This window comes from Ammospiza caudacuta, chromosome 1, assembly GCF_027887145.1.
Source record: "Ammospiza caudacuta isolate bAmmCau1 chromosome 1, bAmmCau1.pri, whole genome shotgun sequence".
In the NCBI taxonomy this organism is placed as follows: domain Eukaryota; kingdom Metazoa; phylum Chordata; class Aves; order Passeriformes; family Passerellidae; genus Ammospiza; species Ammospiza caudacuta.
In genome coordinates this window covers 131,066,847-131,093,848 of record NC_080593.1, presented here as the reverse complement: position 1 = coordinate 131,093,848, position 27,002 = coordinate 131,066,847, and the positions used below count along the sequence as shown (strand labels likewise).

The following is a 27,002-nucleotide window of genomic DNA, read 5'->3' as shown; positions in this document are numbered from 1 at the left end:
ATGCTGCAGAGCTGTGCTCCTTTCTAAAAGTGGATCAGATATCCCCACCGGAATTTTTTTAGTCATGGTCTGTCAACTTCCCTCCCTTCCATATTGGAATGTAGCCCTTTGTTTTGTAAATGTATGTGATGACTGCTTTTTCCTTTTGACAAGTGCTTTCATGTATTAAAGAAGTCATTGTTACTTTTTCCCTGGTGACTGAGAGATGCACCAAGCTCTCCTCAGAAAGCCTTGTTAACCCCTGCCCTCCACACACTTCCCTTTCTCCTGTTCTTAATTGGATTCTAATTTTTATTATGTACTGTAACAGATTATCACCTTCCATTTCTAGGAATGGTGACTATGTCCCTAACTACTTTTATAAAGGTGTAAAATTATCCTAACCATTTTTTCTACTTATCTTGATCCTTAAATACCAGAATAAAGGCTCAGATGCTTCTGGAAATGGAACATCATGGCCCAAATGCAGTGATGTAATTAAAAATAGAGGAATACCTAATTTGTAAAAGTAAGATCAGTAAATTGCTAAAGTCAATTCCATGTGCAAATGGGTAAGGCCACTGAGTTCATGTTCAGTGAGGTGGTTCAACTGTTTCCTCCAGGTATCAAGATTAACCTGGTAACTTTTAAACCCAGTGAAGTGTATGTAAACCTAGAAAATACTTACACTGTGCTTACAGGTGCAGCTCAGTCAAAAAAAAGCCACATAAGCTTCCCTCCTGTTGACTACTAAGTGTAACATTAATATTTGAATACAATTCCATTACCTTCCAAGATCCTCAGTACTTGACAGGGATATGACACTTTGAAAATCAGTGTCAATTTCTCCCTGTAACTATTTCAGTTTCACACCAAGTATCCACAAATGCTGTAGTTAGTCTGAATACCATGGATGCACACGTCCCTGGGGATGGGGAATGCAAGAGCATCATTGCTTCATCACTCTGGACTTTTCCACCAACTGAACTAATGTCTGAAACCTCTGTACAATACAGAAGCTCCTGCTCAGTTCTCTTTTAAAGACTCAACAGCAGCAAGCAAGAGTTTTCCAAATAAATAAAACTATTCCAAAAGTCAGCTCTTAAAGAAGCTTTTAGCGCCTTTTGCTCTAACTCTGGGGACCATCTATGTTAAGGTATCTCCAGAGCTCCAGTCAAGAACAGACAGAAAGCTCAACCTAAAAGTTCTAAACTAATTAATTAGAACAATCTTAAAATCTGACATGGGGTATTCAATCTCAACTTCCCTAAAATGAACTAAATACCTAAATATGTATTACAAATTTCCATAACAGAAATACAGTTTCATATCGAATTTCTGTCTAGTACTGCCATTCCTCTTAAAGGTGCAGGAAGACAGATGACATGAAATCTACACCCAAGGTAGTTGAAAAGTCCATTCATAAAACTTTTATTCCACTTACATCAACTTAATACACATGTTCTGAACAGTTATGCTTGGATTGTTCATGAAAATTTCATAAGACATTAAACAAAGCTAGCCATCATCTCAAGTTATTTCCCTGTTAACTATTTTTACAGCACATGCATGTTAGGCAAGTATCAAAAAAAAAAATCACAAAAGCAAAAAACCTAAAAAAGTTAAATACATGGGTTTTTGTTTTACTGCTGTGCTCGATATACAGTGTCATTATGAATATCAAGCAATTCATTTTTTACTGCATCTTTACTTGTACATTTGTTCTTAGGTTGCTTAAACCATTTAAATACAAATAAAATGTGTAGCAAAAATAATGAAAGCAACAGCAGGTAACTTTACAAATAATGGAATGTGAACCGTTTCTCTGTCCTTTTCTAGAGAAAGCTGACTGGGTTATCAAACTGCCTTAAGGAACACTTCAGCTGCAATCAAAGATGTACACTTGATTGGAATATTCCACAGATGTCACATGTTCCCCTGACATGCAATATCTATGGGACATCAGTTTCTTCACAGCCATGTGTGCTCCAGCTTGGATATTCAGACTAACTACACCTGTGGCTGCAACATTGATTATCCCTTTTTTCCATCGTGACAGACCAATATGCAAGCAGTCATCTTTGCCTGACATAGAAAGCTGTTTTAACACTGGCCTTGTGGGAAGCCACAATGTACCAAAAGTACTATGCCAAACGTGTAAAACTTGTATAAAAATTTCACAACCCTATATTGGCCACCTCAGATGAAAACAGATAAATTCCCCAAATGTTAACTGGCTCTATTCCCCTAATATTAAACAAAACCACATGGGAAATATAGAAATCCAAATAGAAGTAACATAAACCTGTCAAATCGTAAACAAAAACTATTTGTGGGACAGCATGGATGACAAATGGTCTACTGTTTAAATTTCAGAATGAGGCAGATGGAAATTGGAAGGCTGGTTAATTCTCCCCTCCTTCTCCTGCTTCAGCTTCGTCTCCCTGGGTATCGGATGTCCACAACTGTTTAGGAAAGAAAACAGAGTAACAGGTACATTATTATACATTTATTACTAATAATTAGTAAGTAATTTTTAGAAAGAAGGTCTATGTCTTAATAATAGCAACTTCTAACAGGTTCTACTAAGCACTGTGGAGAAAAATAAGGCACACAGTACCATGAATCCATTTCTTGGCTATGGAAGATGGAAATTCAGTTCTAGGCAACCCAACCCTACACTGCATTTAATGAGCAAGTTTATGAACAGTGAAAACCCAAGTATCAAACTCACAGGGCTCACTGAAATGCAACTAACAAGCAGGCAAGAATCAGGCCTACAGAGCAGGTAAGTGAGAATCAGCAGAACTAACAGCAATTTCTTTCTCCTCAAGCAAGTTTTACATGCCTTTCTGAAGGAAAAGCTTCAGCAAAATTATCTCTCCACATCCAGTGCTACAGCAAATGTTACTTTTTCTTCAGAACAGGCATATGAAGGTTTTCTCTGTTTTTTTAAAAGCCCAAAATATTTCATAAAAGTCTCTATCCCCTGGCTCTGTTCAGTTAGTTGTGCTCCCCTTTAGCAACTTTCAGAACACTGAGCTGCCAACTTGGCGGGCAGGGCAAGGATGGAAGAAAATCAGGCTAAGCATGCACTATGCACAAAATGTTATTTTCAGCTCCATAAAATCATACTAAGGAACCATATATCAAGATTAAGTACCAGCTAAGGAAACTGAGCATCAGTTCCAGAGTAACAGTCAGTGCCAAGAAATTATTTCATGAACCAAATTATCTCCATGCTGGCTGCTTCCAAACTATTCCCAGCCCAATATCATTTGTCATCTCTCACTTTATGGAGTTAGAGAAGCATTAACCAAGTGATTCATGCTCTATAGTATAAGGTGGTAAAATGTAAAACCAACCATTCTCTTCACTGACAGTCCTGTACCAATGAAGTCTTACAGAATGCCTTTATTTTTAAAATCTATCCTCCGAAACATTTCATGCTTTGAGGAGCAGAAGGCAACAATGAAACCTGTACAAGACCAGTAGCCTTGTCATTGCTCTGAACATAATTCATGGCATCTGCACCTACTCTTCCTTGCTGAAGGCATTAAGCAACAAGCTATTTTACTGAAGATAACAGCACACACACCAATAGTCTGCTTCTAGACCTGCCCTGCAATCTTTAGTACATTATTGTATTACTAGATTACCCGAATTCAGTGCTATTCTTGTAAGGAGAATTAATAAGAACAATTCTATCATATTTTATCAGAATTCAGAAATCAGAGGTTTGTATCCTAAATCATCACCCCTAGAATACAGTCACAAGAGTAATTTAGGATGGAAAAGATCTTCAAGATGATGAAGTCCAACCTTTAACACTGCCAAGTCCACCATGTCCCCAAATACTACATCTACACAAATTAAATAATTTCAGGGATGGTGACTCAACACTTCCCTGGGCCACCTTGCTTGACGACCCTTTTAGTGATGAAAATTTGCCTCATGTCCAATCTAAAATGCACATTCATTAACACAAAAGGGCCTGAGTGCTAAGAAAGGGGCATTACTAATTTTACCAATTGAGACACTGAGATCAGTTTAACCAATCTGCTCGGGGTGGGAGGGAAATGCCTAGGAAGGACTGCCTTTTATTTAATAAAAGAAAACAAAATTTCATAACACAGCAAAGAAATTACCTAGCAATTTCAGTAAAACAGATTTTGATGATATGTTAAACAGTCCTCTGAACACTTTTCTGCCTTCAGTCTCCACATAATGAACACTTCTTTAGCCATACAAGACCCGAGGTAAGATAACCAACAACTGAGGAAAGTGCAACTGCACAGAACTGATCAACATGCTAAATCTCTGTCTAAAGCCCACCTACCTCACACTTTCCCACTTGCATAACTAGCAAAACAGACCTTTTTTATATTTATGAAATTCACTGTAGTCTGTCAGTCACACACATATCAAAAGATATTTTCTACCTCAAGTAGTTGTGGATAAACATGGAATCAATGCACTCGTACAGATCACACAAAGCATTTAAGGCAAGACACATCACTCATTTAAGATTATAGAATCTTGCATCTGTTTACAGCTTTCTCCTTGCAATGGAAAGCTCACATCAATTTTCAGACCTACTACCCTAATTCACACACTATAGTAGCTCAGTCTGACTTCTGTTCTTGTGTGAAACAATTTGCTTTCCAACTGCTATGACAATCTTTACATTATTTCTACTGGGAAGTTAGCAATTAAAGTCAGCTTCTCTCCCGTTTCAAAACCGCTCATTCAGAGGGCAGCTCTTGAGCAATCCCACTCAAGGGGATAGTACACAGACACTTGAGAGCAATGCCAACCCTCGATCTGTCTCCAATACAGAGGTTGAGAAATCACTTCCATTTGTTTTGTAAGCAACAAATGGAACAATAACAAGTAGTTTTTGCAGCAGTGTTAAGCTGCCATTCCCATGGAAAAGACTCCAAAACACAAGAGAAATTAAATGTTAGATGCAAAAGCAGAAAGTATGGCAACTCCAGTTTTTTACAACTGCACAATTTTACTTGCAGTTATTTTTAAAGCAGTGCAGCTATTTTGCAAAGGTCTCTGATATCAGAAGCACAAAGTGTTAACAAGGGGCTACATGAGGCAACAATAAATATTTCTTATTTTTTAATTTCTTGCTTGCAGCTCTTCTCCCCACAGATCAAGGAGTGAATTAAGCCATCTAATTACACTCTTGCATGTTTGCTCACATTTAAGTTTCATTTGCTTTAGATGTTTATCTTTGTCAGTTTTAAAGTTCAAAGTACGATAAAAAAATCTCACACGCAAGATGCAGATTTTGATTATTCTGACAACTTACACCACAGCTGTGAGTCCAAGGAGGAAAAAAAAAAATTAATTAAGACAGTTATGTTACAACTGCCATGGAAATAGCCTGGCTAACATCAATTTCCATTTCAGCTTTACCAAAATTAAAGCCAAACAAAAAACCTCTAAACCACAAGTCCTTAAATGGACTCGCTAGCTTTGTTTCCAGTTTTCATGTAGAATCTCTTCCTTGCAGATATTTTAATGCAGAATAAGCAATATGAAATTTGACATAAGCTTTAAGAGGCAAATGAAACTGTATTCTCAAATGCTGCTTAACACTGGGTAGTGGGTTTGATAGTCACAGTTCAGACTCATCATTTAAACATGCTAGATTCCTTGAATAAAATAATCTGGAAAATGTGGTTAATTTGTCAGAAAATCATGTTAATTTTAGTATAGACCAAAAAAAAAAAAATCAACAAAACCAAAAAACAACCAAAGCAAAACAAGAAAAAAAAAAACCCAACAAACTAGGCAGGAAAAATATTTAGCTCAGAAGGATGATGTACTATAGACTTGTTTCTGAGTGACAGACACAGCTCCATGGCCAGGAACAAAAAGGACACCTTCAAGTGCCAGAAGACCAATTCTGTAATCTATTTGCAAACTTTGATGATACTCACTGTCAAATTGTCTCTCAGTAACTGCATTATTAGCGTGCTGTCTTTGTATGACTCTTCACTTAATGTATCAAGTTCAGCAATTGCTTCATCAAAAGCCTAGTGTTATAAAAACAAACAACTCCATTAGCCATGTGACAAAAGGTTATGCAAATAATTTCAAAGGAATTTCCCCCTCTTTGACTTACCGTCTTTGCAAGGGAACAGGCCTTCTCCGGGGAATTGAGAATCTCATAATAGAACACAGAGAAGTTCAGAGCCAGACCTAATCTGATGGGATGTGTTGGTTGCATCTCCTTTTTACTGATTTCAAAAGCTTCTTGATATGCCTGTTGTGATTGCTCCACTATCCCTTTGGGGAAAAAACAAACACAAACAAAACCCACAACAAGTCAGTAATTCATGCACTGTATGCAGGATACAATCAGGACTGTGTTCACACTTGCATGAAGAAACCATGTCAGGAGTGAACACCTGTGAATGAGCACTTCACCTAACAAGTGGCTATTTAATAAAAATTTTATTAAATTACATTTTCAAATTATTAAAAAGGAGGGAAGTTGTTACTGACCAAATTACAGGTTTGAGTCTCTTCCCAATGCCCTGTGACTACTTGTATTTACACGATTGCAGCAGTTTTGTAGCACTGAAGATAAAACCCACCATATACTTGATACAGTACCACAATATCAATGTCTTTAAACACTGCAGTGCATTAGAGAGCCACATTTTAGTCACAGGAAACACTGATGACCTTTGCCTGTCATGCTGAACCCTTTCAGAAACAGACATCTATGAGTCTCCATTCAAACTGCTCGGCAAAGATGGTGTGGCATACCTTAAATCAAATTAAATATGTATTTTTAAAAGCTTCCAACATAGTTCTATTTCCAGTGCAGATATGGAAAGCATTTTTACCTAACTTAGAAGTTCCAGTACCTATAAACTTTGAGGGAGAAAAATTAATAATTTGGGTCCTTTATTTTAGAGATGAATCTCTCGTCACTCTTAACTGGTTCAGTTGTACAAGTTATTAAGACTTGGCAAAAACCAGCAACCACAATGTGTATATGAAGACTGAAGAGCTCAACAACAGTTTCCTTTCTCACTGAAGGCACACGACCTTAGAGCAGGTTCTGCCTGCACAAGTCAGAGATCACGGCCCAACACAGCCCACAGGCTGCAGGGGCCAGGGAGCCGCTGGATGCTGAGCACAAAGGGGCACTTGTTCCTCAGCTCTCCACCAGCATCTGAGAAAAAGGTGGGCAGAAAGTCATCCAATTCAGATGCAAAATGGATTCCAACCCTAACATTTCTGGATCAAACCAGAAATGCATCCAGCCTGATGTCTGCAAGAGTGTAGTCACAGGCATTCAAAAACAAAGAAAGGAATTATAAGGTAGACTCAAAAATACAGCAGGATTTAAGTAAGGAGTTTTCAGACTCCAAGTCTGAAAACAACTGAATACTAATACTCAGGATATGTCTATGCAATCACCATTTGTTCACCTTTAGATAGTTACAAAAAATAAAGCATCACATTGCTCTCTTCCACATGGAAGAGTGAAGACATGCACTGCACAGTTCATCAACAGTGCTCTCTCTGCACTCACCACTAATAATGGAAGGCTCCAGATTAAAGAGATGCCCTAATGTGGAATATATGACCAGAAGCTAGTACATTGCAGTTGAGAAGAACTAGGTTTACTGCAAGTTAAATTTAGAAATTGTGAGAAATATTTAACTCCTCTCACAATGGAAAAGCCTTAGAAAATGGTGCTGTTTATCAAAGGCAAAATAAGAAAAATGAAAAACAACTAACCTCAGGAAATGAAGCTGGGAATTTTATTTTCTAGTAATTTTTCTTTAACATAATTTCAAAGCAAAAAGTGTATTTTTTCTCCCTATTTGAGAAAACAGTTACCTTTTGAGTGACAACTCAGAGCACTTAGTGCATAATTCAACGTATTCTGTTAATTTTTAAATCAGTCACACAGTATTAAAAAGTTTTTAACCTTGAATTCTTTAGGAAGTGCAGCTCCAAAGTTAAAGGATAAAATGGAGTGAGGTACCTGCTTGGCATTCCTGTCTCCTAGACTGCCGTAAGGAAGCCCCAGCCGATAAAATAAACAATGTGGTTTATGAAGATAAAAATCCAATTCCTACTATTGAGAGCTTTATATTGTTGCTGTATTTAGTGCTCCAACTCAAAAGCCATTCTTTCCTACACTATAGTTATCAACTGCTCTTCTTCAAGGTCACAGACAACATACAGGAAAAACACATGACATGAAACACTGGAGGAGGGGGATGAATTGAAAAATTGGAAACCCACCACAAACTGCTCAGCCAGGAGACTGGGTTAAAAAAAAATAAACTTTAAAAGCACTTTAAACAAAGATTTTCACAGTCTAATTTTAGACCCTGTTACTTAATCCTCAACAGAAAGAAACTTTGAGACTCAAAATATTGTACCTCCTATGCATTTGAACAGAGATCACTAAAATTACCAAAGGAAAACATGGTAACTCTGTATAACAGATCTAAAGTACTGGTAACACATACAATTCTGCAGTCATCAGAACTGGCTCAGTTTGCATGCAGTAAACAGCAGAAATCAAATCCAGCCTTACATACTAAGTATGAGGATCTCTGTGTATCTCCCTATTATCCAGCACGCTGGGAAAACTGGGCTTCACTGTGTAATGTGGATATAACACATGCCAGTAAAGATCTATCCCCCTGAAATTATTCCATGTCTGTCTCACATCTCTGCCAGGCTCAATCTAGTGTGAGGTCCCACAGCCGCTGTTCTGCGCACACTGGGGGGTTTAGCCACGGGCTGCAGGTGCTGCTGAGGGCAGAGTGCGGCTGCACAGCCCAGCACTCCTCACCCCTGTGGCTTCCTGCATCCCCAGGGCAGCCCAAGGCAGTCTGACACAGCAGGCTGGCTCTGTGCTGCTCCTCAGGGCACACTACTGCCAGCAGCCCTGAAGTGGCTGCAGCAAACAGCCTGGCACTGTTTGCAGCGAGCTGCATCTTGCTAATGCATTGCTCTCAACTGAAGGGGACTCTGCACGGAAGCAGCAATGCTGTCAGCGTGGCTCCCACCACAGCAGGAAAGGAACTCAAAATGATGAGTACCTAATATTAACTTTTTAAACTAAAATTAGGTGAAAGCAACTTACCTACAATTGTTACAAGCTGCTTACATGAAAATATAAGAAATTTGAGAAAACAGAATACATTTGGACATTAAACTATCATGTTTACAGAAGAAACTTTCCTAACAGTAAGATTAATTTTATTAAACCTTTTCTCCTCCAGGTTGTTTCTAGTATCTTTGCTCATTGAACCTATGCAGACTTCTTATATTCTGTAGAAATGCAGGAGGAATGGCAAGATTAAGTCTAACAGGTAAAACCCCTAAGATTCAGCCAGACAGAAATGCATAAACCAGTGCTTCAGTGGTAAACCAGATACATGCATATGGAAGTTGGAGACAATTTCAAGATTTTGTGCCTCAGTGTTGGTTTTGTGCCTCCATCAGCACGTACGTGAACACTTCTGTAACTCATTTGAAACCCAACAATCTATGATATTCCTTCAGAAAACAGGAAGCCTATTACTAAAGAAATTTACATGCAAATCAGAATTACTCTAAAATGAGGGTTGTGTCACTACCCCACCAAAAACAATCTAACTGGACAATGTTTATCTACAAGGTGACATACAATACCTTTCTTGTCATCTCCGGCAGCAACCTCAGCCAAGTAACGGTAGTAGTCTCCTTTCATTTTCAAATAGAAAACTTTGCTTTCTGCTTGAGAAGCATTGGGGATCAAGAACTTTTCCAACAGAGACTAAAAGGGAAACAAAGAACACAGTGTTTTGAACATATGGTGAACCAACAATTCAATTATATTTCCATTTATTTCAAAGTCAAGACAGCTTTACTTCTTATTTTCTTCACATCCTACATAACACAGTCAGCTAGAGAACGTGTTCTGGATTCCAATTCTAGATTTAAAAAGAATGCTGCATTGTGTGCCTTGATGGGGAGAAGGAGGCTGTGTCAATTTAGCAGATGAGTTTTGTATGAACAAAGGATGGCTTTTTATAAATCACTATACAGAACTCTGGCAGAAATAAGGTAGTCCAAAGACTCTGGGCAGAGGGTACACCATGGAAGAAAGCTTGCATCCCCAAGATACAATAAAAGGATTTGATATCATCAGTCGCCAAATCAGAGACCTAAATATTTTGCATACACAGGCAATAAATAAGCTTCCTTAGCCCAGCTCCCATTAACTTTAATGCTCCACTGGCATTCCCAGCAAGAAACCACAAGGTGAACCTGTATTCTTGCATTTCCAGACAGCTAACAATCTGACATTCAGCTCTGTAGCACTTCTATCTGACTTTATGTGCTGTCCTAACAGGTATTTCCATTATCTTCTAAAGCAAAGTAACTCTCTAGAGTCACTCCACCAAATTCTCCCCATGGGCTGACATTTAAGACCAGGTTTTTCTAGATTATTCTAACTGCTTGTTAACATAGCAAGTTAACATAGTTGAGGCAGTCATGTAATTTAGCAAGAATTCTATTATGATGAAAAAAAAAAATCACTAGCTTCAACACATTCAGTCAAATTAAGGTACAAGCTTGTCAAACTTTGTGATATTGAGTGCATGAAGTCAGACTCTAAAAGAAAAGCCAGTTATTTAAAAGTCAAAAAAGGTACAGCATGCCTGAATAGTCAGAATTCAATCAGAAGCTGTTACATATATTTGGTGAAGGCTATGCAGAGAATAATTTTTAAAAGAGGCTTTAGTACAGATTTTTGGCCATTTTTCCCATATAAATTAGATGAGAGATATTGCAGTTTTGCTTCACTTTTTTAGCTTTTACTTCCAAGGATACCACAGAAACAGAAAAACTAATTTAGTTCCAGCTTACAGAAATGATGGCTGCTTAACAGCACTTTCCTCTCAAGGAATCCATCCAGCCGGTTAAATGAATGTCTCACAGGACACTGCTGGGACAGGCTGCAACCACTGCACTGTGACATGGACACCTGTGGTACCTGCTCTGCCTACCAGCCCAACTATTAAGCTACAGAAAACTGTAATTCACAGAAAGAGCAAGAAGAGCAAGTCTGGTCTTGGTTTTTGTTGTTTTCTTTAATCAAAGTACTGCTAATTCATTTATATAAATAATGAATATTTATTGGTCGACTCAAACTTACATGAAACTCCTCAAAATGAAGCTATCCATCACAGCATCTCTCTCATTTCTATTGCAGCAGACAGATAATAAAGAAATCAGGCTGACAGACATGAAAGTCAGACAAGGTTCAGCCATGCCTATGCTACAATGAGACAAAACCTGTAAGTGGACTTTCTTTAGTGGCTTCAAGATAGTGGATATATTTGTTAACTTTAACATCAGGCCTTTTCAGTACTGAGGGACTTGTATATAGCTTCATTTTATAACCACACAGGGAGACACTGAAAAATCCTGCATGTCCTCACTTCCCATCCAAATGACAGCAGAGACAATTCCTTGGCAACAGAAGGAACTCAACACAAGCCAGTCAGCAGCAGAAGTATTTTTCTGGAGACAGTCAAAAAGGCTGCTGAGCTGCCTCCTGCCAAAGGCACCCTTCTGAGGGCATCCCACCACGCCAGGAGAAGGGTTCAGAGCCAGCTCTGTCCCAGTGAGGCTGGGATGTAGCAGGAGGCCAGCAGCTTTATGGGTCACACACCTCAGCTCTCTGTGACTCCTTACACACTCTGTCCTCACCACTAGAGAGCTTCAGGGTTTGCAGCTACGACATTTTCATGAGTGCCAAGGACCTCCAGTGACAACTACTGAGAACAAGGCTCCTTATCAGTTTTTTCTGTGAGACTTCAATTAAACCAGGTGTGTCAGTTTGAACCGACACTTCTGGCACCGTGGGGAGTTGCCCTTCTTCTGCATCCACCATTAATTGGCCAGACCAAAATATTTTTAGTGACTCCAAACACAGAAATTATTCCTCATCCCTACAGAAGGTAATTTGATTAAAATGTACAGCCCTACTCATTCACACAGCAGGAACGAAGCTCCAAGATTTAAACTTCGCTTAAGATCACAAATGAGGTGAAGTTGTTTGTAAACTGCATGGGTGAATTGCACCAGTAGACAGATAGGAGGGAAGACTACTAATTATCTTTTTAAACAGACCAACACCAGCAGGGCAAAATGAGCTTGAACACTGTAAATCTTGTACTGCAAGAAGTTCTAAAGCCATACTGAATTTCAAAGACTGATGAACTGAGAAAATCCCTTTGAACAGCTATTCACAGAATATAGCCAATGCAGAGACTCCAAGTCAAACTGCGCCGGGAGCTTACTCATATTTGGATGAAAGAGTCTATTCTACACAAACAACACGTAGGACTGGTGTGCCACGTATCTCTGGAAGAATTTTATTTATGCCAAATACTTCATAAACAGCAACAATAAACCCTGCAAGCAGGTGAATATTTAAAAGCTAGCATGTGAAATGATTGAAAGGAGATCCCTACCCTATTATTTATTTGGTCGTATAAATTCAGTTTCTTCTGTTTGTATTAGTCCACATATTTCAGAATCTATTTTCTTTTACTGGCAGAAGTAGACAGAGATCACTCCTTTAAAGTTAGCCTGAAGATTCAGAGTACAGATTTATCCAAAAGAGTGGCTGTGAAAGCATAACCTGCATGGACACAGTACAACTACAGAAAGCCAGACAGGTAAGACCAATGAGGCTACTAACCTTCTATCTGCCAACACAACAGCTTATGGGGAATACTGTTTATCTTGTGGGTTTTTCTAAAAGGTTTAACTGCAAAGCATCTCTGGAGGATACATTTTTTCCACAAGGAGGAATATCTAGGTATTTAAGTTCTGTTGATAGGTTGTTTTTGCACAGCTGATGTAGTACCAGCAATACATGGCCACCTTCTGTCTCCCTTACGAGTTGATAGGGCAGTGTTTATCAGTATAGACCTGATCACCATGCAGGCCACTGAAGCTGGAGCAGCTAGTCCCAGACTGGCTCAGTTAGGTGATCTGCATTTACTGAGCTGATGTGATCTGCATCACTGCAATGCATACAGCACCCTGACAACTGCAGTCCATGCAGCCCATGTCTATTATTAGATTATGTGTAGTTAAGGTCTCATGCTTGTTCATGATGTTCCTTGCTACCATGTGAAACTCCCATCCAGGCTGGATATATACTAACACATGGGCAGTTAATTACAGCATCTGGTAGGAGCAGTTTTCTGAACAAAACTAAACAGTCCCTGCCTTTGAAACCCCCCAAGGAGACAGCAGTAATTGTCAGAGCTTTTAATTTGACAGCAAGAATCTAACTGCTGTGAAACAAACCATACCATAGTAGTCAACTAGGCAGATCCAGCAGCATTTTAGAGCACTTTTCAGCCCAAACCTGCTACACCTTGTACAAGTGCTTCTAGCACTTGTACAAGGTGTAGCAGGTTTGGGCTGAAAAGACTTACTTTCTGTAAGTCTTTTCAGAAAGATTTAATGGGAATTACTTTTTTTAAAAAAAAGGATGTACTAAATCTGACTATCAACTCTTACTAATATGCTGGCTGTTCAAAGATCAGGCTTCAGCACTTCACACCTGCAATTCTGGCCATGAGGAAGCCAACAGCTTTCTGCCTCTCTGCACTGGCCAACAAACACACTCAAACTCAGATGATGTCAGCTGTGCCCACATACCACTGGCAGGATTTGGAACATTCCCTCACCCTCAGCAAGTACTAGAGAAAAGTCTTGGTCTCCAAAGACATACCAGACACTGTCAGCACACAACTTGAATTATCCTGATGGTGAATTCAATCCTGGCTTATTTTAAACATTAACTGGAGAGAGATTGACTTCTTTCATTCTTACACATATTCTACTGCCTGAACAGGATACAGTCAACAGGTGGCAACATGAAGTACATCACATTTTGAGCCACTTTGATGAAAGGCTTTTCATCAAGGCTCCTGTGGTTTTGCAAGATCAAGTCTGAAAGGTTAAGAGTTATCAGACTTAGCAATGTGAAAGAAGCCTAACAAGTAGTTACCAATAAACCCCAATAGCCAACCTTCTCCTAAAATTCTGCCTGCTTCTTACTGCAAGTGGACATGCTTCAGCTGTCCAACTGTGGTGAGCCCTGCAGTTGAAGACTAGAAGCCAACACAAATACTTGAAGAGTCCTTTCCTTGAAGCCTAAAACCACTCTTGTTTTAAAAGCATTTGCATCTTTGGCAAATTACATCTGTGGGCCAGAAATATATTCCCAAATCCACCATAAGAACATAAAATTAATTTTATTTTAATGCTCAGTTTTGCCTTGTTGCTTCTAGTTCAGTGCTTATTTCTCTTTATTAAAGGCTTGGTCTCTGTACATGTTATTGCCTAGAAACTTTAGATAATTATTAATGCACTAGAGATGATTGCATCAACAGCTCGATTTTCTATTTATAGATTTCTCTCTTGACAAGCAGGAAAATAAGAACAGTCATCAGATTCTAGGAAAATGTAGGAGCAATTAGTGGATAATACACAGTTAAAGTACTTGGAATGAGAAGCCTTACTTTTAAATATGGAAAAATTAATTATTGAGATATTGAATTGAATAAAAACACTACAACTATAGGAGAAATAAAAAATATATTATTCTTGCACAAAAGAACCAAGGTGCAGAATGGGAAAACTCAAAAGAGAATACACTGATAAACTTTAGGTACTTTAAATACTATCAGTTCTTCTCTGAAATAATCTGGCTTTTTGCTTACTAAATAAGTAGCCTTTTTTTTTTCATTCAGTATCAAAAGACACCTAACAATAGTTATGCTTTTTCTAATTTTGAGAATGAATTACACAAGAGTACTAGCTGAACTTCAACTCACTTGTCACCCGACCCATGGTATATGACATAGGGATGAAGATGACATGGAAGAACTCTTGTTTTTTAAATTCATGAAGGACAAGAAAAGCTGTCACTATTAGTGGCTGCTGAGGCACTGGAGATCTCTGCTGAAACATCTGCTGAAGAAGGAAAGCAGCCTGCTCCCTGTTCTCAGTACCAGTTATTCTTTCTTCCCATCAAACTGGCTGCCCACAGAAAAAGCAGCAGAAGTTTGAGAAAGGTGACAAGGCTGGCTGGAAGACATGAAGTGAGAAGCACGACCCTCAGCAGGAGCGGAATTCAGAATTTGGGACAATGGATCTTAAAGGGGAAGGGAAGAATTTGACTGTGAGTAATTTGCAGCGTTTATGCAACAGGGGGAGATGTGGAATTGCTAAGAGCAGAAGAAAGGTACACTTGATTTTCAGTTTCACTGTAGTCAATCTGGTGAAGATCTAAAAAGGAAATGAGCAGAGGAAATGAAGTCTGAGTAGCAAGACAGTAACTGAAAAAAGATCTAAAAGGACTAATGGACAGAAGAAAATCCCATATGACAGAAAAAATGGCAAGAAATTTTAGTTTATACAGAAAAGTACTAGTAAACCAGTCTAAATGTGCTCCTTTAGAAAAGAGAACAAAAGCAGCATCACTATGGGCAGGTGAAGGAAACATGGAAGAACTCCCTGAAAAATCATCTTCATGCTGAGACACATGCTGGGAGAGATACAAGTCAGTTGGAAGCAGATGTAGGCACAAAAATGCATACAGGGTGCTTGGCATGGACACACCACTGGTCAGCAAAGCAAGAAGCACACAGCACCTGAGACAATGAGGAGCAGAATCTCAGTTCACACGCTTACAGCCACACATGTAGCTCCCTTTGCAGATCTGCCTTCCCCAACTCAGACCACCATGCCCTTTATTAGCTAGTTTCTTCCACTGTTTTGCTTTCCAATTTGTGTTTATGGCAAGGGAGGCAAGTGTGCCTTATATCAGGATACACTCTTGAGATAATTCAAAAGATTCCTCAGGTGTTTCCTGCCAATCCTTATTGTTTTCTACCAAAGCATGCGTAACAAACATGACAGTGAGGGAATCAAATTCTGAAGCACAGGTAAAAATACCTCCCCAGTTTGGTAACCCACTCTGAGGAAACTCATATGAAAGGCAGCAGCTGTAAAGACACTTAATATAAAAACATTAGGATTGAAGTCTTAATATTTTTGATGCATCGCTATAGATCTTAATAAACAGTTTCCACTGAGGATCAAAGTCAGTATGTAATTTTTACCTGGGCCTTTTTTTCTCAGCACCACCTCATTAAACTGCTTCTTAAATACTGGGGACTTGCATCAAAATAAAATGGTACCAGATGCATCAATCATTATTCCTTTCACAACATCCTCTGTGAAACTTGAGATAATAAAAAACCGAAACCAACTGACTTGGTTAAGAATTTCTGCCCAGGATGTAGGTCTCAGCTACAGCTACTGCAGCTGTACTCCAAACCAGAACATGTCTTGAGACTCCACAGTTTTGGTCTCTAAACAAATACTAATAAAACTCCCCATAAATATGATGCAACACTTTTTATCCTTGCTCAGAAATAGAAGCAGGAGCCATTTATCTTTTAGCAGCTCGCACTCTGAGCAGATTTCAAACCTCCTGAAGCAGAATATGGATTGACTAGGGGTTCACTATACATACAGTGTTAATAAAAACATTCTATCAGGAAAAATGCCATTTTAGCAATGTAAACCTTATCTGCACTAGGAGAAAATGACCAGTTGAAAGATCAGATTACCTTTGTTGAATCTTTTGTAACATAATCACAAAGGGTAATATCCAGAAAAAAATCCTACCACCAACTGAAAACTTTTCTCAGCCTCATGTGAGATGCCTTATAGAATCACAGAATCAAGTAGGTTGGAAAAGACCTCTGAGATCACGGAGTCCAACATATTATATCTGATAAAAAAATTTAAGAATTTACTGTTGGTCTCAGCAGAACATGACTTTTTTATTACTTCCCTTTGAAGAAGCACTGCCAATCTTCTGTCAGTTTTCAAGAAAAATAATCTACTGCACAAAAGTTAACATCCAGTTAAAAAAAAACTTTAAGAAATAATCACAATCTTAATTCTGTTCAATCAACTTCAATAGCACAAGCTTTCCCAAGCTATTTAAAAATGGTAGGTAACTACTGCCTGAATGGACAAGCAGCTTCAGAGGCAGGAGCTGACACGTGCCCACAGCAGAGTACAAGTAAAGTGTTTGAGAACCTGTTTCAGAAACGCGCTCCTGTCACGTGCGGGGTAACGACACAGAAGTTTCCAGATAAAACCAGAGACAGTGCAGCATTTGTCTGTACAGATGTGCAGAGATAATGCACTAACTCTGCTCATATTCTAAATTTTATGTTCCTATCACTAACAGCTTCCACATGCACAAGAAGCTGATACATCAGCAATGCAGTGTTTCTGCTTCTTAGATTTCTAAGCAACCAACCAGTGAAACAAATGCAATTATCAGCTTCACAAAATTGTAAGTACATGCAATGAAGTTCTTCCTTCAGCAGCACAAAGAAGATGAAGAGTTACCTGTCACAGATGACTAAGCTATCAACTTACTTTATTTTGCTGTTTAGAACTGAGTATCAGCAGTAGGTACATAAAGTACTTGAACAATGAAGGCTGCTGTCAAATAAAGCAAGTTGTTACTCTGATGCTTTTGAACAGTATAAGCACTCTGTACCTTTTTACTGTAAATCAAAGCAAATTATTAAACATTAATGCCAAATGACATTAGTACAGCAGGCTAGTGGTTATAATAAAGGTTTCTCCTACTTGCAATAAATGCAAGAGGATGCAGATACATGTACATGTGTTTACACATGTGCAAGCAGAGTTAATGTAAGAAGTAGCTGCATTTATGCAGAGCACCTTAGCTGACTTTATGATAAATGGGAGCATTAAATATATGTGTCAACATTATGGATGCCCTTCTTGCTAAGATTAGAATAAATTAAAAACAACACAAGTAATCTCATATTTAAACTGATCCATGAATGATGATTTAATTAAAGATTCAACAGTTTTGCAACAGTCTAATCACTCACAAAAGTAAAGGAAATTAGTCTAGCTTAGGCACTGCTTTCACTGCAGGCAAATAACAACAACCACCAAAAAAAAACCCAACAAAAACCAAAATAAAAAACCAACAGCCAAAAAACCCCCCAAACCTTAAAGGGTGTAGCTACAATCAGGGAAGTGAGTGAAATAATGAGGTTGATACCAATTGCCTCTGCTTCCTACCTTCAATTCATATGAGCAATGATACCAACCAAACCCTCACTGAAAAAGCCAGGCTTGTAGAGTTAGACAAAAGCTTAAATTATAACCACTCTTCTAAGTCAGCAAATCCTGGCTACATTTTGCTCTGCAATATATAAAAGTTCATTCACAGAAGCATTTGTGAACCAGAGTACTCACATATTTTTACAGATGTCACTAACACATTACCAATAACTATCTTTTAGCGCAAATTTTAACAACTTGAGATGACATCTTGAGTTTTATGTCCAGGTTTGAGCTCCACAGCACAAGCAAAACAAAGATATACTGAAGGGACTATGGGGCTGGAGCCCATGAGGGACAAGGCAAGACAGAGAGATGGGTTTCTGCAGCCCAGAGAATTCCAGCAGATCTTACTGCTGTGTTCAGCTGCCTAGAGACAGTGGAACCAGACTCTTCCTTCAGGTCTACAGTGACATCACGGGAGAGAGCAGACAAGCTGGAACTTGAGAAGCTCTGATTCCACACAAGTATTCTTTCCTTAACAACATGAACAAATATTAAAACAGCCTGTGGAATCTCCATGCTTAAAGATTATAAAAATGTCACTGACAAGGCCTTGAGCAAAATGATCAAACTAGATCTGTTCTGACCAGAGGTGAACACAATGACCTCCCTTCTAACCTCAATTCTTCTGGGCACCTAACTCCCAGATTTCAACACATTAGTCACCCCTTTCTGACTGACATTCCTGCAAATAGAAGGTTCTACAAATGTCTCCCCTTTTTTCTGAAAAAAATGACACAGAACTCAAAGACAAAGTGCAGTAAAAAATAAAAAATTAAGCAAGCCTGAGGGAATCACAGAACTGAAGGTACTGATTTTCAGTCAGAACACAATTTTCTGTTAGCAGCAGATACCATCATAGCAAGAAGGTTGTGTGGTAACCTCAGTCTACGGGTTAGCTGTGCACTTTAACTATCAGGAGGACACACTGAGCATGCAGTGGCTGAGTTTTAAAAAGACAATTCTCACATGTGCATGTCCAAATCATACGGCTTCCTGTAGGAGAGAAGACCAAATTTCCCAACCCTCTCATTAAGAATTATTAAACATTTTATAGAACTTAACAGAGTAACTTATTAGATGTTTGCAGGCAATAGAAAATAGTTCCACAGTAATTTGAGAATAATGGCAATAGGCATTAATTCTGTGGTATGCTCTTTAAAAAGCCATTTAGATGCATTTGGAATGGAATTACACCCCCTTCCCCTAGTGAACTGCAGCCCCATGACAGGTTACTAAACATTCTACTCCCCCTCTCAAGCAACATACATAAAAAAGATATGTAAACCTAAAGTCACTAATCTGAGATACAACTGAACCTTCTGCTCTCACAATTACGACTTCTAAAAAGCAAAGCATCCATAACAAGTGCAAAGAAGTCTCAAGTATGAGCACACAAGGAGTACGTTTTTAGGCTTCTGAGGTGAAATTAGGAAAAAATAATGTAGTGAAGAAAGCAAACAATTCATCTTACTGGACAGTCCTAAACAACACCATTAACCTGCTGCTTTTCTGGCAGGAAAGGAGTGGGCGAAAAGTGCTGAGCAGCACCAATGTGTAACAGTAACTCCAGAAGGCTGAAGGGCAGCCAAGGTTTGCACAAGTTCTCCAGACCTTAACAACTAAAAGGGAAAAGAAATGGTGAAAGGGTGCTTGGGTACTGCCAGAGGAGATGTACTTAGGGTACTGCCAGAGGAGATGTACTTAGGGTATTTCTGCAGTGAACTTGGAGGGGGAAGACTGGGCATTGGGCAAGGACATGGGAACTGTCACATACTGTGCACTTGGAGCACATGCAGGGATGGCTGCAGGATGTGCCAGCCTGGAAGAGTGCAACTGTCTGCAATTATATCCATACTAATGCACAGATAGCCAGTCATATTTTCAACTATTAGTTTACATTTAGCTCATGTAAGAGACTTCCTGAAAGCTACCAGAGCTCTTGAGAACATCTAACATACATGCAGTACAGGGTGTTAGCTATTCAAAGACCTCTCCATTCTTCTCTGTACTTCAGAACCCTTGTTAGCTGAAAAACTCAGCTCACTGCAGATTTAATTTGAATCACTTCAGTTACAACTCACTTCTCTGCTGACGGCAGTTTAAAGAAAATCCACACCTGTTATATTAATAACAATTTTTATTATGGAAATGACAAATCAAAGTTGACTATAGATCATTATACTGGCACTTCAGACAGACCCTCCTTTCTACTATAAAAACTGAAACAGAACTTGAAGCACACACTTAGCTAACATGAGGAAAAGTATTTATCTAAAGCCTAATTTCCTGTATCAATTGGAAATTTTCTATAATACTCAAAGCACTTTTCAGATGCTCAAGTATGGCAATGTACTTCCTTACACAGAGCATCACACACACTGCATTACTACTGAAGAATCTGGAAATATACTCTTCATGGCCACAGTGCAAGGAACTTGTACTACACTCAATGTGTCATAATTATTTGATGTTTACCAGCACTACCAGACCAACTCCAAACTAGAGCTGGTTATATTATGCTTTAATATATTTAAATGCATATCTGACAGAATTGGTGCTGGAACAAGATATTTAAGAGGTCTCTTCTTTGTACAGCAGCACTCTGAGGCTGCAGGAAACAAGGATGAGCTCAACTCTTTTGTAGAGTTGTAGATGTACTACAGGGCAGGCTGAAGAAAAAAGACTCAGGAAGTGGCAAGGATGCAGATGCCGTCTTTTCTTGTTGAAAACAAACATTTGTACCTGACCACATAACTATTAAAACTTTTATCATTGGGCCCAAGAGGGATGAAGCAAGAAAGAAGTTTGTCATTAATTGCTCCTACTCTCTCTGTAAATTAGTAGAAGAGATGGAAACAAAGCCCAGGTGGAGTTTGGTACATTTGGTGTCTATAGGATTAGAGGAGCTATTTCTTCCAGTACACTAGATTTCATTCCAATAAATGAGGGAAGAGAGCGGGAAGCTGCAGAGGAGCCAGCTTTGGCCACACTCTTCTAGTGACAAACACATTCTCTAAATTGCCTTCCTCCCTTCAACACTGAAGTTAGGACTGCAGTCATACTCAGCTGTGATGTAACACCCCTGGGCATTAAACATTACTTAAGACACTAGCAGAAAACTGAAGACACAACAATAGCTCAAATAGAGCCACAGCTTCAATAAAAGATACAGAAGTTGCAGAGCTGCTTTTGTACTCTAATTCATAAGGCTCATGATTAAAAGCTTTGAAAGTTTAACATCTCAGGTCTTATTAAATAATGGTATACATCACACCAATTAAGATTGGGGAAGCCCCACTTTTCACTTCTGTAAACAGTTATAGATTAGATTATGCTGCATAAAAATGACAGAGTTCCTCTGAAAATAACCCCAAAAACTAAACCAAACCCTAGTTCTACATTTGCATGTAGCATTGTACAGACTCCTGTGTTCATGGTAAACAAATAAATCTTACCACAGTTCTTTTTTTTCTCTGTTAAAGCAATAGTCACCCACATTTCTAGGTAAGAATGAACATGCATAGGATACTTCAAGAAAGAAAACAAGAGTATAGTTTTAAACATAAATCTAAATCTTCAAAGCAATTGGCAACATCAAAGGTAGCACATGCCATTTAAAAGTATTTTTATATCCTATCATTTGAATACAAAAGTTGTAATTTTTTTCTTTTTAAATGCCAGTCTAAAAAAGTAGTTTTATTACTGCTAATCACTGCTTAAGGCATTGTTTCTTCTGGACAGTAATTTTTCTTTAATGTATTAAGAAAACTTGGACTGCTGATGTTAAAAATTAGTCAGTCATTAGCTTCTTAAAAATAGTAGCCTGTCAAAGAACAGTAACTTCTTTGAATTTGTATGTCTCATTAAGACAAAGAGAAATTCAAGTCCATTTTGAGATTCACAAGATTTAACAAGATTCTCCACCCATATTCCTCCCCTCCCAGGCACTCTAGTTGCAGCAAACTCAAAAGCTGGGTTTTGTTTTAGTTTCTGTATTTAGCGTGCACAATAAAAGCTAGTTTCACCTTAACGTGGTTCCCATTATCAGACAAAAAAATTAATTGCAAACACTAAATTCTTCTAAGGTTTATAAGCCCAGATTTAATAAAAAGAATTTCTTAAACCAAAATGTAGCTTACAAAAGAATTTCAGACCCTAAACTGTAAGCATCCACCCCACCCCAACTTTCCCATTAGTAAAAAAATTAAAGAAAGAAATAACAACCATTTAGAATGCCAGATTTGATGCCAAATGATCCTCATTTCCTTGGCTTGAATAGATGAGCCACCACTTTACAACGCAAGTACTAGTAAATCAGTTCTTTCCTATGAGTAAGTTCTGCATTTTATTTTCAGAGTAGAAGTTACAAGAGCTATCCTTACACGAGATAAAACATACAAAATTGGGTGTTTTACAATAACCATAGCAGCCAGCCTGAACTGGAAGCCAAGGCTCAGTTATCCATGCTGACTCTTACAAACCCTTAGAGAACCAGCCTTCTAGAAGCTATCACCACCTGTATAATTTAGTTAACTCACACATCAAGCAAAATTTATGCTTCTCATTGATCTTAACATTCACATGGTATCAGACCTTCAGGCACTTAGCTATTTAACATTCCCTCATGCTGCATGTCATTCTGTCACCGGCAGGTGATCCCTTGTCACATATGGCATGACAGCCAGCAGCATCCACAGTGCAGTGGACAACTCTATTGCTGACATACCCTCTACCTCACAAGTGGCTGTAGGACTGAACAGCTGCTCCTTGTGTGCTCACTGAAGCACCACAGGAGTGTGCAGTTGAAAAAAACTGACAATCCGGAATAAGCATTTGGAAGAGGTTTGGATTTCATAAACCAACCTCCCAGTGAAAATACAGTGTTGCTTGCTGTACACATGCACATATTAAGATAACTACAAGTCTCAGAAAATGCCTAACTTGAACACCCTTTGAGTTTGCTACAAAAAAGATTTAAGTTTAAGCAGGTATCACAGCATTTCTACTGCCTCTTCCTGCAAGCAATTTTCTGCACGGCTGAGTCATAACTAACATTACATCATCTTACCCAGGGAGGGGCACAATTTCCGTAGAGTAAGAACTACCTCTTACAACCACAGCAGCATATTAAAATTGCAGAAATTGAAGAGATCTTAGGATACAAATACTGCATTAAAGGGGAAGGGGCACTGGGGGGGAAGAAACCCCCAAACTACACCTGTACACAGTTCAGTCTCAGGGAAATATGTTAACCTTTCATAAATTCTACTACTTTATGTACAATGTTTCTACATGCCTCCAAGTTTATTAGCATTCACAACTATCATTTGTATATAAATAAGCAGCACATTAGAGGGAAAGAAAAACTCAGACATTTTTTTAAACCTTATTGTCAGAAATAGCACAGGAGACCACAGCTTTACTGACAGACTAGAAATAGTCCCAGAGGCCCAACACCATTTACTTTGCAATTCTAAGTAAAAATGGATCAACAGTTTCATTATTTCTCACCAGCACATCATTGCAGATGTCTCTTAGCTCGGTCTCAATTTTCTCTCTGTATTCTCGAGCCATCTGCTGTTTTTTCTCAGCGCCTTCCGTCTTTTGTTCAATACTTGAGACGACTCTCCAGGATGACCTACGGGCTCCTACAACATTTTTATAGGCAACAGAGAGAAGATTCCTCTCTTCATTGGACAACTCAGCTCCTTGCTCAGTCACAGATTTCATGCAACTTGCCATGTCATCATATCTTTCAGCCTGCTCAGCCAGTTTGGCCTTCTGCACCAGCTCATTTTTATCCATGTTGATATTTCTAAAGAGGAAAAATAGTGAGGCATTATTCAGACATTGGTCAAGGACAAAGGCATTTTAACTTCATCAGCAGAGCAACGTGTATTCTCTAGTTTGGAACTGTAAGAAGTACAACTGAAATCCAGCACAGAGGGCATACTAGCAGCACTGGCTGCTCAAACACATGGACACATGGAGTACAGAGTCAGGGCCACTGATTCATCGTGAAAAACTGTAAACTTTCAGAAGTATGTTATTTTAATAAACACAAACAAAAGCATCCAAAGGTGAACCAAAACAAAATAATTTCTATCTTATGCAAAAAAATTATCCTAATTCTTGCCACCACTCTTTCGTAAGACTACATTATCAGTGCAGCAAAATTGACAAAGAAAACATCCAATAGTAAGCTTTCCACAGGAGACAACCCAATAAAGGTTGGACAAAGAATAGCAAGGAACACTCTGAGCCTTAACAGAATTGGTTACATGCAGAGGTACTTCATAGAAACATCTGCAAATTAAATCCCACACTGGATGTTAAGAAGTCACAGTGCAACAAATATCTCAATTGTGAGCTGTACACCTTCCCACAATGCTAACTCCCTTTGCCAAAATGGGAATCCCCATTATGGGATGTTCTGTGTCAGGTATTTCTGCTCGGCCCGGGAGGCTGTACTTTCACAAACAAAAGAAAATTTTACTACTTAAAAATAAGACCTCAACATCAGTATTTCAGATAGCACAACTGTTCAGAAATGCTTCATAATCTCTCCTATCGGCACTTAAAAAAATTTTAAAAAATGGAACTCTGCTAAACAGAGGTATTGAGAATTTCTTTTGACAGAGGAAGAAAAAATACTTCTCCCTGACTCCCCACCCTTCTGTGTATCCTAACTTGATCATTTGGACGAATTGATAATGTGCCTTGCGGATACATTATCCTTTAAAGTTTAACAAGATTATTAAAGCATGAACCAGTTTTGGTCATGAGTACTTTATCCATTTCTGTATGTTCCCCACACCCCAATCAAATATTTTCATTTTTAACCACTTTTGCTATTATACATGACGTTAGGAGAAACAATGGCAGGGCTATGTTCCGTCTTCGGGAATAAATTAAGCACATTTTAACACTGCAGATAACTGCAAGTTTTAACGGCTGCCGTCCCCAGCAGGGAGGCACAAACCGAGCGTTGGCTGCCGAACGAACGCCCGTTGAACAGCTCGCCCACACCGCGCGCCGCGGGGTTAAGGAGCCATTTTAAAGCAACCGTATGGCGGCGATTTACCGCTCGCCGTGACCAGGCCAAACGTACTCGCAATGCCGGCCCCGCCGCCAGCCCTCGGGGCACCGCAGGCTGCCGCGGCAGCATCCCCGGGCGGGCGGGTCGCCTGTCGCCCCCGCGGGCTGGGCGCTGCCGCGGCTCCGGCACGGCGAGCGCGGTGACAGCAGAAAATGGAGCGGCCCGGGGGCGGGCGGAGCGGAGGGCGGGGCGGGCGGGCGGCCCCGGGGCGCTGCGGCCGCCCCTCCCTCCCTCCTTCCCTCCCTGCGCCGCGCCCGCCGCGGGGACACCGAGCGCCGCGCCCGCCGCCTTTGTCACGGCGGGTGGGCGCCGGAGCCCGGCCCGCCCCGATCCCGCTCCCCTCCGCCCAGCGCCCCCGGGGAAGGATGCCGCGTCCCCGCCCCGGAATAGGGAAAGCCCGCGGGTCCATCCCCGGGGGATTCGGCGCGGGGGAGGGGAGCGGCGGAGGAGGAGCCCCCTCCAGTCCCGGGGGAGCCGCCGCTCTCGCCCGGACCCCTCGGCCGGGGCGGGGAGGATGGGCGGAGGATGGGGGGGAAGGCCTGGGCGTTGAGGATGGGGGGGGGGTTGGGGGGGCTAGGCGGAGGGAGGGAAGCGAGAGCGGCCGAGGGGCGGCCGCCCCGACTCCTCCGCGCCCGGGCAGGGCTCCCGGCCGGAGACCACACCCGGTAGCGCCGGCCGCCCGCACCCCGGCCCCCGCCCGGCGGGGGCGGCACTGCCCTCCCTGCGGGCATGGGGTCGCCCTCACCTGTCGCCCCCTCCGCCGGCGATTCCCTCTTTTTCCCCGGCGGAGAAAGGCCCTCGTCGCACCGCGCAGCGGCCCCCGCGACCTGTTCCCTCCCCGCTGAGCCGCGCCGGGGGGAGCAGGGCGATGTCCCCCGGCCGCTCCGCTCAGTGCTCCCAACTGCCGCGAGCCAGAGGAGCCGGTTCTGGGCGGCGGCCCCGTTACCTGTGCGCGGCGGGCGGGCGGGCGGGCACGGGAGCGTCGGTGCGGGCAGGCGGCCGGCGCGGACTGTGCGGCTCTGGCGCTCGCGGCGCTGCAGCCTCGCTCCCTCCCTCCCTCTCCCGGCGCCGCGCACGGGGCGTCTCCGCCAATCACCGCGCCGCTCCGCGCGGGCCGCGCGCCGTCCGTGACGTCAAGCGGCGCCATGGCAACGGAGCGCGAGGGCGCGCGCGAACCTTCCCTTCCCCCTCCGCGGTCACGCCCAGAGCCGGTGGCGGCCCCACCCGCGGGCGCGCGCCTGCACCCCCGCCCCCACCCTCGAGCCGAGCGAGGCGTCCCGGGGCTGACGCGGGTTCGGGTCGCGTTCCGCCCCTCCCCTCCCGCAGCACCGGCCCCAGCCCCACGGGGACACCCCCGCGCCCGCCCGTGGGCGGTGGAGCGGTGCCCGCGCGTGCGGCACGGAGCGGGGGCGGCAGCACCGCCTCCTCGTGCGGCCGCGGGGTGTGCGCGGATGTCACCGCCGCCCCCCGCGCAGCCCGGGCGGGCTCTCCAGGCTTTGTGCCGCCCTGAGTCTCCCCAGTACGCCAGGCGAGCCCCGTGCGTGGCTGGGTGGCCGAGCCCCCAGGGTGGTGGGGGGCCAGGAGTGTCCCGGCACACGCGCGGCTGGGGGACGGCTCCGCATCGAGCCGCACCCCGGAGCCTCATCCTGCA

At 41.3% G+C, this 27,002-nt stretch overlaps 1 protein-coding gene across 2 annotated transcripts; it reads right to left on the bottom strand.

The window, feature by feature from the left end:
* Positions 1-1,382: 1,382 nt before the first annotated feature.
* Positions 1,383-26,417, bottom strand: YWHAZ (tyrosine 3-monooxygenase/tryptophan 5-monooxygenase activation protein zeta). Of its 2 annotated transcripts, none has more exons than XM_058818974.1 (6): positions 26,298-26,417; positions 23,764-24,067; positions 9,673-9,796; positions 6,122-6,285; positions 5,937-6,032; positions 1,383-2,444 (listed from the first exon to the last, which is right to left on the bottom strand). In XM_058818974.1, the coding sequence occupies exons 2-6, from the start codon at positions 24,055-24,057 to the stop codon at positions 2,385-2,387; spliced, it is 738 nt and encodes a 245-aa protein (XP_058674957.1). In that variant the 5' UTR covers positions 24,058-24,067; positions 26,298-26,417; the 3' UTR covers positions 1,383-2,384. The 2 variants fall into 2 exon arrangements, with proteins under 2 accessions (XP_058674957.1, XP_058674967.1); XM_058818984.1 differs by having other exon boundaries at positions 26,097-26,336.
* Positions 26,418-27,002: the final 585 nt, after the last annotated feature.

What these genes read in the sequence shown, in the direction of transcription:
- YWHAZ (XM_058818974.1), bottom strand. Translation starts at nt 24,057, where the DNA reads ATGGATAAAAATGAGCTGGTGCAGAAGGCCAAACTGGCTGAGCAGGCT. An exon ending in TGCCGGAGATGACAAGAAAG is followed by an intron (nt 6,286 to 9,672) that starts GTATTGTATGTC and finishes TTTTCCCCAAAG; the next exon opens with GGATAGTGGAGCAATCACAA. An exon ending in TACTGAGAGACAATTTGACA is followed by an intron (nt 2,445 to 5,936) that starts GTGAGTATCATC and finishes TTTCCTAAACAG; the next exon opens with TTGTGGACATCCGATACCCA.